This window comes from Lissotriton helveticus, chromosome 1_2 (genome assembly GCF_964261635.1).
Source record: "Lissotriton helveticus chromosome 1_2, aLisHel1.1, whole genome shotgun sequence".
Classification (NCBI taxonomy): domain Eukaryota; kingdom Metazoa; phylum Chordata; class Amphibia; order Caudata; family Salamandridae; genus Lissotriton; species Lissotriton helveticus.
In genome coordinates, this window is record NC_136058.1 from 372592999 (window position 1) to 372608103 (window position 15105).

Genomic DNA, 15105 nt, shown 5'->3' on the forward strand with positions numbered 1-15105 from the left:
ATCCTCTGGACGCACTCTAGCCGCACCCTCTGGACGCACTCTAGCCGCACCCTCTGGATGCACTCTAGCCGCACCCTCTGGATGCACTCTAGCCGCACTCTCTGGACGCACTCCTGTCGCACCCTCTGGACGCACTCTAGCTGCACCCTCTGGACGCACTCTTGCCACACCCTCTGGACACACTCTATCTGCACTCTTGCCGCACCCTCTGGACGCACTATAGCCGCACCCTCTGGAGGGCACTCTTGCCGCACCCTCTGGACGCACTCTTGCCGCGCCCTCCGGACGCACTCCTGCCGCACCCTCTGGACGCACTCTAGCCGCACCCTCTGGACGCACTCTTGCCGCACCCTCTGGAAGCACTCTTGCCGCACCCTCTGGACGCACTCTAGCCGCACCCTCTGGACGCACTCTAGCCGCACCCTCTGGACGCACTCTAGCCGCACCCTCTGGACGCACTCTAGCCGCACCCTCTGGACGCACTCTAGCCGCACCCTCTGGACGCACTCTAGCCGCACCCTCTGGACGCACTCTATCCGCACCCTCTGGATGCACTCTAGCCACACCCTCTGGACGCACTCTAGCCTCCCCTCTAGTCTAGATGCATCATAGACACAGTCTTGCTTCCCCTCTAGACACACTCTAGATTGTAGCTCTTGCTTAGGGTAGTCATGTAAAGTATAAACAGATAATCACAAGACAAACAGCATTGGTTTATACAACTTTCCAAAGATGTTTCCCTGCGTCTCTTCCTTGTTCTTTTCAGGTAGAAGGTGCTGTATGGGGCAGACAGACTGCAACGTCCAAACATATTAAAAATAAGATGTGCTGTGCTTTTATTTATTTTACAGTTTTTTTAACATCCTGCTCTGATGGAAATGTGAGCAGGTCTGCTTCTAAGAAGCCGGAAGGATGATCTATGCAGTGGCTGTCCTGTAAATCCCGGCCAGTGTTTGCCCTCCATGTGTCTCCCTCTTCAGTTGCTCTGCCTGGGTATCCAAGTGCTCAGGCCACCAGCGCAGGAAGTTTGCCCCCAGAGGGTGGCCGGACCCCTGGCATCTGCTCGTGAATTAGAATTTGATCTCGAAGACGCTTGATTTCCAGTTTCTGCATTTCGATGATCCGCTGCGTCTCCTCCTCCATGTTCAGGCGCATCACTTTGGTGGTCTGGAGCCCGTCTGTGGGGGGAGCTTTGGGAGAGAGAAGGGGCAGGAGTGAGGCTCGCTCGATGACATGATCGGGACAGGGTCTTAAGAATGAGACAGTGGACACAGGAATTGACAAAGAAATATGTGTACGTGCAAATACGAGTGAGAGGGGGCATACAGGAAGTGACAGGAGAGTAAAATATATATAATAGAGCTTCACCCATCCGGTGCACACCTCTCTCCTTGCGCTAGGCATCAAAGCTGGAAGTATCTGGAGGTCTCAGATCACACATAGACCACATACACTGCTTTTAGATGCGCAGGCATTCAAAAAGGAGCACAATTCTTTTTCAGTGGTGCCATTAGAATTTGGAAATTTCTGCTTTGGGATTATGATTCTCAACCTTGCTGTTAACACTGAAGACAGAACTGACATTATGACCCATTTTCCAATGAAGTCTGCCTTTTCTTGGACCTCTTCCTCGTTGTGTCCACACCCTACACTTAGAGTTCTTTCTTGCCCTCTCTCTGCCCCCTCTCTCGTTTGTCCTCCAGCTGATTCTTCACTCTCTTCCCTCCACACACTGTTTCCCTATTCCACCCTGTCTTGCCTCCATTCCTCTGTTATCATCACTGTCACAAGACCATGGCCTGGCCAAAATCTATGATTATCAATTACTGTTGTATCCCTTACCTGGGAATACTCAGGGATTCTCCTTGTTATATTCTATCTGACTAACGTGTTGTCAGGTGTACTGTTATTCGACTTATCTTCCTCCTTGTCCACGCCAGTATTTACTATTAACTGCTTTAACCCCTTGCGTGCTCATGACAGAACCATGCCGTCATGAGCCACAGGTGGCATGTGCTCATGACGGCGTGGTTCCGTCATGCTGCTGCCGCTCCTCCCACGCGGTAATAATTTCCCGCCTGTGCGGGCGAATTAATGAGCAAGCGTGGTCATGATGGAACCACGCCATCATGAGCACACGCCGCCCGTGACTCATGATGGCGTGGTTCCATCATGAGCATGGAAGCGCCGCGCTCATCCTCTAGCCCCCGCGCCACGTCAGAATTCGCTGCCCAGGGAAGGGGTTAATATATAGTTCTCATTGTTGTCATTATATTATCATCTCTATGTAAAGTGCTCCAATGCTTTCGGGCAACGTCTATGCTACGTAAAACTTCATACGTAAAAAAGAGAGTAATGTGATGGAGACAGTTCCGAGGGGGCTGAGAGCAAGAAAGGCACAGAGGAAGTGATGGAGACAGTTCCACAGGGGGCTGAGAGCAAGAGAGGCACAGAGGAAGTGATGGAGACAGTTCCAAAGGGGGCTGAGAGCAAGAGATGCACAGAGGAAGTGATGGAGACAGTTCCAAAGTGGTCATCAAAATTTAGCCAATAGGTTTTAAGGCAGCTAGTGAGCGTTAATAGTAAGAAAAGGAGAACAAAATGATTTGAGTGTTTTGTGTTTACATTACACCACTTGTTGGGTGAAATCAGAAAAGAGTGTTATGTGTTCACATGTTTTGCACAATACATATTGTTGTTTCGTACAGCGGGGTCAGATTATGGAGTTCTTAGACCATGTACATTAGGGAGGATTGATGAGGTACAATGTTACACATTTGTTATTGATGAAATCTGCACTTAAGCTTTAGACCACAAATGTTTCTCAAATAAAATAACGTTTCTTTTATTCTAGTAACCACTGGTATGAAAACCCTGAGGAGGGCTTTGCCGAAACGCGTTGGTACCTAACAACTGTAACCAGTGTTTTCCAAAAGCATCATATATGTTGTATCCTATTTTTGATAGAGTTCAAACAGACTTTTCTGTGTTGAGTATTCTGTTTAGCCCAACTGGAGACACATATATTTCTCAGGTCATATCATGCTATGCAATAATCTGTGGTTTAAATTTGCACAAGAATCCAGAATGTGTTTTATATTAAATTTGAATTTAAAGTATTTATATAGCGCAACGTACACCATGCGGTTTCTTGGCGCTTATAAGTACAGGCAGAGTAGGAAACAACAAAAGGACCGCTAAGCTGGAATGGGAAAGGAGTTACAGATGAAAAGCTTGAGAAAAGAGGAAGGTTTTAAGTAACTTACGAAAGGAAAGATAATGGGTAGAAGATCTGAGGTGAATAGGGAGGGAATTCCAAAACACCGGGGCCAAGTAGGAGAATTTAGCTCCACCCCATTTCTTACGCTTGAAGCGTGGCACAGTGAGTAAGCAAAGGGAAGATGATCGCAGTTCTCTACAGGGCACATAAGGCTGTACCGCCGAGGAGATGAAGGCGGGAGCGAGACCCAAACGGGCCAAGAAAGTCATACATCCCAGTTTAAAGAATGCACGCTCACGGACCGGGAGCCAATGAAGTTCTTTTAGCAGAGGAGTGACATGGTGAAATCTAGGGAGAGAGTAAACTAAGCGGGCCGCCTGGTTTTGTACCAATTGCAATCTCCGTAGACTATAAGCCGGGATGCCGTTATATAAGGCATTCCCGTAGTCTAAGCGGGAGATGACCAGGGCGGACAAGATAAGTTTACGTGCAGAAAAGGAAAAGAAACGGGAGACAGTGCGAATAGTACGAAGAGTTAAGAAACAGGCAGAGACGACAGACCCGATCTGAGAATGGAGAGTAAGCTGGTCATTAAGTTTAATGCCCAGAGTTTTAACAGAGGAAGACGGAGAGGGAGGAGAACCTAAAGAAGGAGGCCAAAACAAAGAATTCCAGGGACTGGATGAACCCCCCGTCAAGACTAACTCGGTCTTGTCCGGGTTCAGTTTAAGATGATTATGATTCATCCAGTCCCTGATGAAAGACATCACCGAGTGAAAGTTAGAAACAGAATGAGAGGAAGAAGAAAGATTAAAGATGAGCTGGAGGTCGTCGGCATAATTATAGACGGCGACCTCCAGCTTCTGAAGAGCAAAGATCAAAGGGGCGATATATAAATTAAACAGAAGAGGTGAAAGGGAGGACCCCTGGGGGACCCCACATGAGATCGGGAGAGAAGTAGAAGAGAAGTCTCCCAACTGAACCGCCTGGGTGCGGTCTCTCAAAAAAGAGGAGAGCCAGACAAGGGCTGTACCCCCGATACCCGCCGCCCTGACACGGGAAAGAAGAATGGAATGATCCACCGTGTCAAAGGCGGCGGAAAGGTCGAGGAGGATCAATGCCTGAGGTTGGTCAGAGTCTAGGCCCTGTCTCAGATTATCCAAGACTGACACCACCACAGCCTCAGTGGAGTGTGTAGCCCGGAAGTCAGCCTGGCGGGGGGCTAACCCCCCGTTCTCCTCCACAAATGTGCTGAAAACTGCGGTGACGTGGCGTTCCAGCACCTTGCCCAGAAAAGGTAGCAGAGAAATGGGGCGATAATTAGTTAGGGAGGAGGGGTCAGCCCCTGGCTTCTTCAAGATGGGAACAATGGTAGCCGCTTTCAAAAGAGGGGGGACAACTCCCTGCGCGAGGGAGCAGTTCAGGAAGGAGAGAGGGGGCAAGGTGCATGCAGAGTAGATTTGACGAAGAATACGGGCAGGACAGATGTCAACAGGAGAGCCTGACTTGACTTTGGGGAGGATGTCAAGAAAAGAATCTTCAGTAAGGGGCGGAATAGAAAACAAACAGACATCAGAAGGGGGGGAGAAGGATCTACATAGGACTGGGAGGGGAGGGGGATATTGGCTTTGATGATCCCAATTTTCTCCACAAAATAGTCATTCAAGGAGTCACACAAGTGTTGAGTCGGGGTGGGTTTCAAGGAGGTTCTATCAGAGAACGCCAGATCGTGGACAATGGAAAAAATTTCCTTTGGCTGGTTCTCTGCGGTCAATATTTTGTGTGAAAAGTAGGACGTTTTAGTGGAGAGAATGGCTCTTTTGTATTCCCCTAGACAAGATAGAAAATGAAGTTTCAGCTTGGGGCAGTAGGCCCTTCTCCATGAACGCTCCGCCTGGCGAACCCCCAACTTGAGTGATTTTAACTCCTCAGTGAACCAACAGTTGGCCTCCTTGAGTCTTCTAATCGTGATCCGTCGGAGTGGGGCCACCGGGTCGCAGCCACTCGCAAGCCAGGCGTTAATAGTCTCTGCTTGTAAAGAGGAAGGGAGATCCTGCAAGTTGGGCGAAGAAGCCAAGAGGGTAGCTCATGGGAGTGACACATTGACACGGTTCCAGTTTCGGGCAAATAAATTCTTATCCAGCTGGGGTTTTTTCACTGGGCTCAAGCAAAGGAAAAAAGAAATCAAAAAGTGATCGGACCAGAGACAGGGAGCAATAGACAGGGACAGAACTGGACAGTTGAGGGACCAGACCTGGTCAAGGATGTGTCCATGGGTGTGTGTTGGGGCATGGACATGGGAGATAAAATTAAGCTCGCACAGAGTCTCTGTAAAATCTTTGGAAGACGCACATTCTCGAGGGTCAGAGGGCCAAAAATTGACATCCCCGAGTACCAGGACTGAGGAGTTATTGACTGAGATGGTAGATAGAAGGTCCTGGAAATCAGAAAGAAAGGAGGGAGTAGACTGGGGGGGGGGCGATACACCAACAGACAGGTAAGAGGAGGAGAGAAAACAGAAGAACGACTAAGTAAATGATCAGTGGCCGCAATAGGGGGAGAGGGGAGGCGCTGGAATTGATATTCAGAGCGAAAAATAAGGGCAACGCCACCCCCGAGTTTACCTGCCGGCCGGTCAGTCCGGAGGGCGCAGTAAGATGGGGGGAGAGCCGCAAGTAGGGGAAGGGAGGGAGGACTGGGAAAACCAGGTCTCCGTGAGAAACAAGAGATCTGGTTGAGTAGTGTCGAGCAGAACAAACAGCTCGTGATGGTGACTCACAGCAGATCTAGTATTCAGCAGACAAACAGTTAACAGGGGGGGAGAAGGAGAGGACACCTGGGGGAGAGAAACAAGTGAGGACTGTGAATGAACAGAGGGAAATATAGAGGGGCGGCTCGAGCTGAGGCCAAGTGAAGCAATGTGGTTCACAGTGATATCAGACAGTGGCCAATCCCCCTGAAGAGTACAAAGGTCCGAAGAGGAATACAGCTGGTTTTGACCATAGTGAGGTGCCCCTAGCCCCGTCCGGCCGCGGACGGGCGCAGACGGGCTTGACTTAGGCGCCACTTCGGCACGCCTTCGTCGCGCCCGCTGCGCTCGTCCGCTGCGCTGACACATAATGGCCGTTTAAATAGGGGAGGAGCGCGGGGGGTGTGTCCCAGGTCTCGGTCACCTGGACAAGCCCAAGCCAAGATGGCGCCCGCGATCGGTGGGAGCCCGCCGGGACGTTCAGCCCACAAGCCTCGGAGGGGAGAAAAAATACCAAGTTAGTGACCTGTTAACTTTGAAGTGGGTTAGACAATTTTTGCAAAAGTTTAAAACAAAGCGCGCCTACGCTCGAAGTCAGCGAGGCGATTTACATAAATACAAGCAACTTTTAAAATACGAGCAACACTCCAGCTAGCAGTCGCGAACCCTCTGCCACCGGGTCGCCTGCCTGCAATCACTGGAGGGAGGGGGGATGACTCCTAAATAAGGGAGGAGCGCGGGGGTGTGTCCCAGGTCTCGGTCACCTGGACAAGCCCAAGCCAAGATGGCGCCCGCGATCGGTGGGAGCCCCCCGGGACGTTCAGCCCACAACCGACCGCCAAGCCTCAGAGGGGAGAAAAAATACCAAGTTAGTGACCTGTTAACTTTGAGGGGGGTTAGACAATTTTTGCAAAAGTTTAAAACAAAGCGCGCCTACGCTCGAAGTCAGCGAGGCGATTTACATAATACAAGCAACTTTTAAAATACGAGCAACACTCCAGCTAGCAGTCGCGAACACTCTGCCACCGGGTCGCCTGCCTGCAATCACTGGAGGGAGGGGGGATGACTCCTAAATAGGGGAGGAGCGCGGGGGGTGTGTCCCAGGTCTCGGTCACCTGGACAAGCCCAAGCCAAGATGGCGCCCTCGATCGGTGGGAGCCCGCCGGGACGTTCAGCCCACAACCGACCGCCAAGCCTCAGAGGGGAGAAAAAAATACCAAGTTAGTGACCTGTTAACTTTGAGGTGGGTTACACAATTTTTGCAAAAGTTTAAAACAAAGCGCGCCTACGCTCGAAGTCAGCGAGGCGATTTACATAAATACAAGCAACTTTTAAAATACGAGCAACACTCCAGCTAGCAGTCGCGAACCCTCTGCCACCGGGTTGCCTGCCTGCAAATGAGTCATTTATTATGTAATAGCTATATGTGTATGTGCTTTTTGATTGTGAAATATTCTGAAGAAAAAAAGAAGTAAAATATCATAAAAGAAAATATATTTTTATATATCAATTGTCATGGTTGCATGTTTTGGTTTGTTGGTCTAGGGTTTAATTGCTATTCTTGACATTATCTAGCACTATGCCCGGTGAAAGTTATTTTCCCAAAAAGACAGTTCCAAAGGGGGCTGTGAGCAAAAGAGGCACGCTGTAAGCAATACAGACAATCCAAAGGGAGCTGAGAGCAAGAGAGACACACAGGAAGTGATGGAGACAGTTCCAAAGGGGGCTGAGAGCAAGAGAGACACACAGGAAGCAACTGAGACAGTTCCAAAGGGGCTGAGAGCAAGAGACGCACACAGAAAGCAACTGAGACAGTTCCAAAGGGGTTGAGAGCAAGAGACGCACACAGGAAGCAACGGAGACAGTTTAAAAGGGGGCTGAGAGCAAGAGACGCACACAGGAAGCAACTGAGACAGTTCCAAAGGGGGCTGAGAGCAAGAGAGACACACAGGAAGTGATGGAGACAGTTCCAAAGGGGGCTGAGAGCAAGAGACACACACAGAAAGCAACTGAGACAGTTCCAAAGGGGGCGGAGTGCAAGAGACGCACACAGGAAGCAACTGAGACAGTTCCAAAGGGGGCTGAGAGGCACACAGGAAGTGATGGAGACAGTTCCAAAGGGGGCTGAGAGCAAGAGACGCACACAGGATGCAACTGAGACAGTTCCAAAGGGGGCTGAGAGCAAGTGAGACACACAGGAAGTGATGGAGACAGTTCCAAAGGGGGCTGAGAGCAAGAGACACACACAGAAAGCAACTGAGACAGTTCCAAAGGGGGCGGAGAGCAAGAGACGCACACAGGAAGCAACTAAGACAGTTCCAAAGGGGGCTGAGAGCAAGAGAGACACACAGGAAGTGATGGAGACAGTTCCAAAGGGGGCTGAGAGCAAGAGAGACACACAGGAAGTGATGGAGACAGTTCCAAAGGGGGCTGCTGAGAGCAAGAGACGCACACAGGAAGCAACTGAGACAGTTCCAAAGGGGGCTGAGAGCAAGAGACGCACACAGGAAGCAACTGAGACAGTTCCAAAGGGGGCTGAGAGCAAGAGACGCACACAGGGAGCAACAGAGACAGTTCCAAAGGGGGCTGAGAGCAAGAGAGACACACAGGAAGTGATGGAGACAGTTCCAAAGTGGGCAAAGGGGGCTGAGAGCAAGAGAGACACACAGGAAGCAACTGAGACAGTTCCAAAGGGGGCTGAGAGCAAGAGAGACACACAGGAAGCAACGGAGACAGTTCCAAAGGGGGCTGAGAGCAAGAGAGACACACAGGAAGTGATGGAGACAGTTCCAAAGGGGGCAAAGGGGGCTGAGAGTAAGAGAGACACACAGGAAGCAACTGAGACAGTTCCAAAGGGGGCTGAGAGCAAGAGAGACACACAGGAAGCAACTGAGACAGTTCCAAAGGGGGCTGAGAGCAAGAGAGGCACACAGGAAGTGATGGAGACAGTTCCAAAGGGGGCTGAGAGCAAGAGATGCACACAGGAAGTGATGGAGACAGTTCCAAAGGGGGCTGAAAGCAAGAGACGCACACAGGAAGTGATGGAGACAGTTCCAAAGGGGGCTGAGAGCAAGAGAGACACACAGGAAGTGATGGAGACAGTTCCAAAGGGGGCTGAGAGCAAGAGACGCACACAGGAAGCAACTGAGACAGTTCCAAAGGGGGCTGAGAGCAAGAGACGCACACAGGAAGTGATGGAGACAGTTCCAAAGGGGGCTGAGAGCAAGAGAGGCACACAGGAAGTGATGGAGACAGTTCCAAAGGGGGCGGAGAACAGGAGAAGCACACAGGAAGCGACGGAGACAGTTCCAAAGGGGGCTGAGAGCAAGAGAGACACACAGGAAGTGATGGAGACAGTTCCAAAGGGGGCTGAGAGCAAGAGACGCACACAGGAAGCAACTGAGACAGTTCCAAAGGGGCTGAGAGCAAGAGACGCACACAGGAAGCAACTGAGACAGTTCCAAAGGGGGCTGAGAGCAAGAGAGGCACACAGGAAGTGATGGAGACAGTTCCAAAGGGGGCTGAGAGCAAGAGACGCACACAGGAAGTGATGGAGACAGTTCCAAAGGGGGCTGAAAGCAAGAGACGCACACAGGAAGTGATGGAGACAGTACCAAAGGGGGCTGAGAGCAAGAGACGCACACAGGAAGCAACTGAGACAGTTCCAAAGGGGGCTGAGAGCAAGAGAGACACACAGGAAGTGATGGAGACAGTTCCAAAGGGGGCTGAGAGCAAGAGACACACACAGGAAGGGATGGAGACAGTTCCAAAGCGGGCTGAGAGCAAGAGAGACACACAGGAAGTGATGGAGACAGTTCCAAAGGGGGCTGAGAGCAAGAGACACACACAGGAAGGGATGGAGACAGTTCCAAAGGGGGCTGAGAGCAAGAGAGACACACAGGAAGCAACTGAGACAGTTCCAAAGGGGGCTGAAAACAAGAGAGGCACACAGGAAGTGATGGAGACAGTTCCAAAGGGGGCTGAGAGCAAGAGAGACACACAGGAAGTGATGGAGACAGTTCCAGAGAGGGCTGAGAGCAAGAGAGACACACAGGAAGTGATGGAGACAGTTCCAAAGGGGGCTGAGAGCAAGAGATGCACACAGGAAGCAACTGAGACAGTTCCAAAGGGGGCTGAAAACAAGAGACGCACACAGGAAGTGATGGAGACAGTTCCAAAGGGGACTGAGAGCAAGAGACTCACACAGGAAGCAATGTAGACAGTTCCAAAGGGGGCTGAGAGCAAGAGAGGCACACAGGAAGTGATGGAGACAGTTCCAAAGGGGGCTGAGAGCAAGAGAGACACACAGGAAGCAACTGAGACAGTTCCAAAGGGGGCGGAGAACAAGAGACGCACACAGGAAGCAACTGAGACAGTCCCAAAGGGGGCTGTGAGCAAAAGAGGCACGCTGTAAGCAATACAGACACTTCCAAAGGGGGCTGAGAGCAAGAGAGACACACAGGAAGTGATGGAGACAGTTCCAAAGGGGGCTGAGAGCAAGAGAGACACACAGGAAGTGATGGAGACAGTTCCAAAGGGGGCTGAGAGCAAGAGACGCACACAGGAAGCAACTGAGACAGTTCCAAAGGGGGCTGAGAGCAAGAGACGCACACAGGAAGCAACTGAGACAGTTCCAAAGGGGGCTGAGAGCAAGAGACGCACACAGGAAGCAACTGAGACAGTTCCAAAGGGGGCTGAGAGCAAGAGATGCACACAGGAAGTGATGGAGACAGTTACAAAGGGGGCTGAGAGCAAGAGACACACACAGGAAGGGATGGAGACAGTTCCAAAGGGGGCTGAGAGCAAGAGAGACACACAGGAAGCAACTGAGACAGTTCCAAAGGGGGCTGAAAACAAGAGAGGCACACAGGAAGTGATGGAGACAGTTCCAAAGGGGGCTGAGAGCAAGAGAGACACACAGGAAGTGATGGAGACAGTTCCAGAGAGGGCTGAGAGCAAGAGAGACACACAGGAAGAGATGGAGACAGTTCCAAAGGGGGCTGAGAGCAAGAGATGCACACAGGAAGCAACTGAGACAGTTCCAAAGGGGGCTGAAAACAAGAGACGCACACAGGAAGTGATGGAGACAGTTCCAAAGGGGACTGAGAGCAAGAGACGCACACAGGAAGCAATGTAGACAGTTCCAAAGGGGGCTGAGAGCAAGAGAGGCACACAGGAAGTGATGGAGACAGTTCCAAACGGGGCTGAGAGCAAGAGAGACACACAGGAAGCAACTGAGACAGTTCCAAAGGGGGCTGAGAGCAAGAGACGCACACAGGAAGCAACTGAGACAGTTCCAAAGGGGGCTGAGAGCAAGAGAGGCACACAGGAAGTGATGGAGACAGTTCCAAAGGGGGCTGAGAGCAAGAGAGACACACAGGAAGCAACTGAGACAGTTCCAAAGGGGGCGGAGAACAAGAGACGCACACAGGAAGCAACTGAGACAGTCCCAAAGGGGGCTGTGAGCAAAAGAGGCACGCTGTAAGCAACACAGACACTTCCAAAGGGGGCTGAGAGCAAGAGAGACACACAGGAAGTGATGGAGACAGTTCCAAAGGGGGCTGAGAGCAAGAGAGACACACAGGAAGTGATGGAGACAGTTCCAAAGGGGGCTGAGAGCAAGAGACGCACACAGGAAGCAACTGAGACAGTTCCAAAGGGGGCGGAGAACAAGAGACGCACACAGGAAGCAACTGAGACAGTCCCAAAGGGGGCTGTGAGCAAAAGAGGCACGCTGTAAGCAATACAGACACTTCCAAAGGGGGCTGAGAGCAAGAGAGACACACAGGAAGTGATGGAGACAGTTCCAAAGGGGGCTGAGAGCAAGAGAGACACACAGGAAGTGATGGAGACAGTTCCAAAGGGGGCTGAGAGCAAGAGACGCACACAGGAAGCAACTGAGACAGTTCCAAAGGGGGCTGAGAGCAAGAGACGCACACAGGAAGCAACTGAGACAGTTCCAAAGGGGGCTGAGAGCAAGAGACGCACACAGGAAGCAACTGAGACAGTTCCAAAGGGGGCTGAGAGCAAGAGATGCACACAGGAAGTGATGGAGACAGTTACAAAGTGGGCTGAGAGCAAGAGACACACACAGGAAGGGATGGAGACAGTTCCAAAGGGGGCTGAGAGCAAGAGAGACACACAGGAAGCAACTGAGACAGTTCCAAAGGGGGCTGGAAACAAGAGAGGCACACAGGAAGTGATGGAGACAGTTCCAAAGGGGGCTGAGAGCAAGAGAGACACACAGGAAGTGATGGAGACAGTTCCAGAGAGGGCTGAGAGCAAGAGAGACACACAGGAAGTGATGGAGACAGTTCCAAAGGGGGCTGAGAGCAAGAGATGCACACAGGAAGCAACTGAGACAGTTCCAAAGGGGGCTGAAAACAAGAGACGCACACAGGAAGTGATGGAGACAGTTCCAAAGGGGACTGAGAGCAAGAGACGCACACAGGAAGCAATGTAGACAGTTCCAAAGGGGGCTGAGAGCATGAGAGGCACACAGGAAGTGATGGAGACAGTTCCAAACGGGGCTGAGAGCAAGAGAGACACACAGGAAGCAGCTGAGACAGTTCCAAAGGGGGCTGAGAGCAAGAGACGCACACAGGAAGCAACTGAGACAGTTCCAAAGGGGGCTGAGAGCAAGAGAGGCACACAGGAAGTGATGGAGACAGTTCCAAAGGGGGCTGAGAGCAATAGAGACACACAGGAAGCAACTGAGACAGTTCCAAAGGGGGCGGAGAACAAGAGACGCACACAGGAAGCAACTGAGACAGTCCCAAAGGGGGCTGTGAGCAAAAGAGGCACGCTGTAAGCAATACAGACACTTCCAAAGGGGGCTGAGAGCAAGAGAAACACACAGGAAGTGATGGAGACAGTTCCAAAGGGGGCTGAGAGCAAGAGAGACACACAGGAAGCAACTGAGACAGTTCCAAAGGGGGCTGAAAACAAGAGAGGCACACAGGAAGTGATGGAGACAGTTCCAAAGGGGGCTGAGAGCAAGAGAGACACACAGGAAGTGATGGAGACAGTTCCAGAGGGGGCTGAGAGCAAGAGAGACACACAGGAAGTGATGGAGACAGTTCCAAAGGGGGCTGAGAGCAAGAGACACACACAGGAAGGGATGGAGACAGTTCCAAAGGGGGCTGAGAGCAAGAGAGACACACAGGAAGCAACTGAGACAGTTCCAAAGGGTGCTGAAAACAAGAGAGACACACAGGAAGTGATGGAGACAGTTCCAAAGGGGGCTGAGAGCAAGAGAGACACACAGGAAGTGATGGAGACAGTTCCAGAGATGGCTGAGAGCAAGAGAGACACACAGGAAGTGATGGAGACAGTTCCAAAGGGGGCTGAGAGCAAGAGACACACACAGGAAGGGATGGAGACAGTTCCAAAGGGGGCTGAAAACAAGAGACGCACACAGGAAGTGATGGAGACAGTTCCAAAGGGGACTGAGAGCAAGAGACGCACACAGGAAGCAATGTAGACAGTTCCAAAGGGGGCTGAGAGCAAGAGAGGCACACAGGAAGTGATGGAGACAGTTCCAAAGGGGGCTGAGAGCAAGAGAGACACACAGGAAGCAACTGAGACAGTTCCAAAGGGGGCTGAGAGCAAGAGACGCACACAGGAAGCAACTGAGACAGTTCCAAAGGGGGCTGAGAGCAAGAGAGGCACACAGGAAGTGATGGAGACAGTTCCAAAGGGGGCTGAGAGCAAGAGACGCACACAGGAAGCAAAGGAGACAGTTCCAAAGGGGGCTGAGAGGAAGAGAGATACACAGGAAGCAACTGAGACAGTTCCAAAGGGGGCTGAGAGCAAGCGACGCACACAGGAAGCAACTGAGACAGTTCCAAAGGGGGCTGAAAACAAGAGACGCACACAGGAAGTGATGGAGACAGTTCCAAAGGGGACTGAGAGCAAGAGACGCACACAGGAAGCAATGTAGACAGTTCCAAAGGGGGCTGAGAGCAAGAGAGACACACAGGAAGCAACAGAGACAGATCCAAAGGGGGCTGAAAACAAGAGAGGCACAGAGGAAGTGATGGAGACAGTTCCAAAGGGGGCTGAGAGCAAGAGACACACACAGAAAGCAACTGAGACAGTTCCAAAGGGGGCGGAGAGCAAGAGACTCACACAGGAAGCAACTGAGACAGTTCCAAAGGGGGCTGAGAGCAAGAGAGGCACACAGGAAGTGATGGAGACAGTTCCAAAGGGGTCTGAGAGCAAGAGACGCACACAGGAAGCAACTGAGACAGTTCCAAAGGGGGCTGAGAGCAAGAGAGGCACACAGGAAGTGATGGAGACAGTTCCAAAGGGGGATGAGAGCAAGAGACGCACACAGGAGGCAACTGAGACAGTTCCAAAGGGGGCTGAGAGCAAGAGAGACACACAGGAAGTGATGGAGACAGTTCCAAAGGGGGCTGAGAGCAAGAGAGACACACAGGAAGTGATGGAGACAGTTCCAAAGGGGGCTGAGAGCAAGAGAGACACACAGGAAGCAATACAGACACTTCCAAAGGGAGCAGAGAGCAAGAGAGACACACAGGAAGTGATGGAGACAGTTCCAAAGGGGGCTGAGAGCAAGAGAGACACACAGGAAGCAACGGAGACAGTTCCAAAGGGGGCTGAGAGCAAGAGACAGGAAGCAACGGAGACAGTTCCAAAGGGGGCTGAGAGCAAGAGACGCACACAGGAAGCAACTGAGACAGTTCCAAAGGGGGCTGAGAGCAAGAGAGACACACAGGAAGTGATGGAGACAGTTCCAAAGGGGGCTGAGAGCAAGAGACGCACACAGGAAGCACTGGAGACAGTTCCAAAGGGGGCTGAGAGCAAGTGAGACACACAGGAAGTGATGGAGACAGTTCCAAAGGGGGCTGAGAGCAAGAGACACACACAGAAAGCAACTGAGACAGTTCCAAAGGGGGCTGAGAGCAAGAGACGCACACAGGGAGCAACGGAGACAGTTCCAAAGGGGGCTGAGAGCAAGAGACGCACACAGGAAGCAACTGAGACAGTTCCAAAGGGGGCTGAGAGCAAGAGAGGCACACAGGAAGTGATGGAGACAGTTCCAAAGGGGGCTGAGAGCAAGAGACGCACACAGGAAGCAACTGAGACAGTTCCAAAGGGGGCTGAGAGCAAG

The 15105-nt window shown here is 51.6% G+C and overlaps 1 protein-coding gene across 1 annotated transcript in view; it reads right to left on the minus strand.

Annotated features, from left to right (window-relative positions):
• Window positions 1-814: 814 nt before the first annotated feature.
• The window catches only part of CFAP57 (cilia and flagella associated protein 57), a 403172-nt gene continuing 388881 nt past the window's right edge, over window positions 815-15105 (minus strand). Inside the window, exon 22 of the mRNA XM_078672374.1 lies at window positions 815-1190. Within this exon, the coding sequence (XP_078528500.1) occupies window positions 1006-1190 (185 nt within the window). The 3' untranslated portion in view covers window positions 815-1005. The remainder of the gene's footprint in view (window positions 1191-15105) is intronic.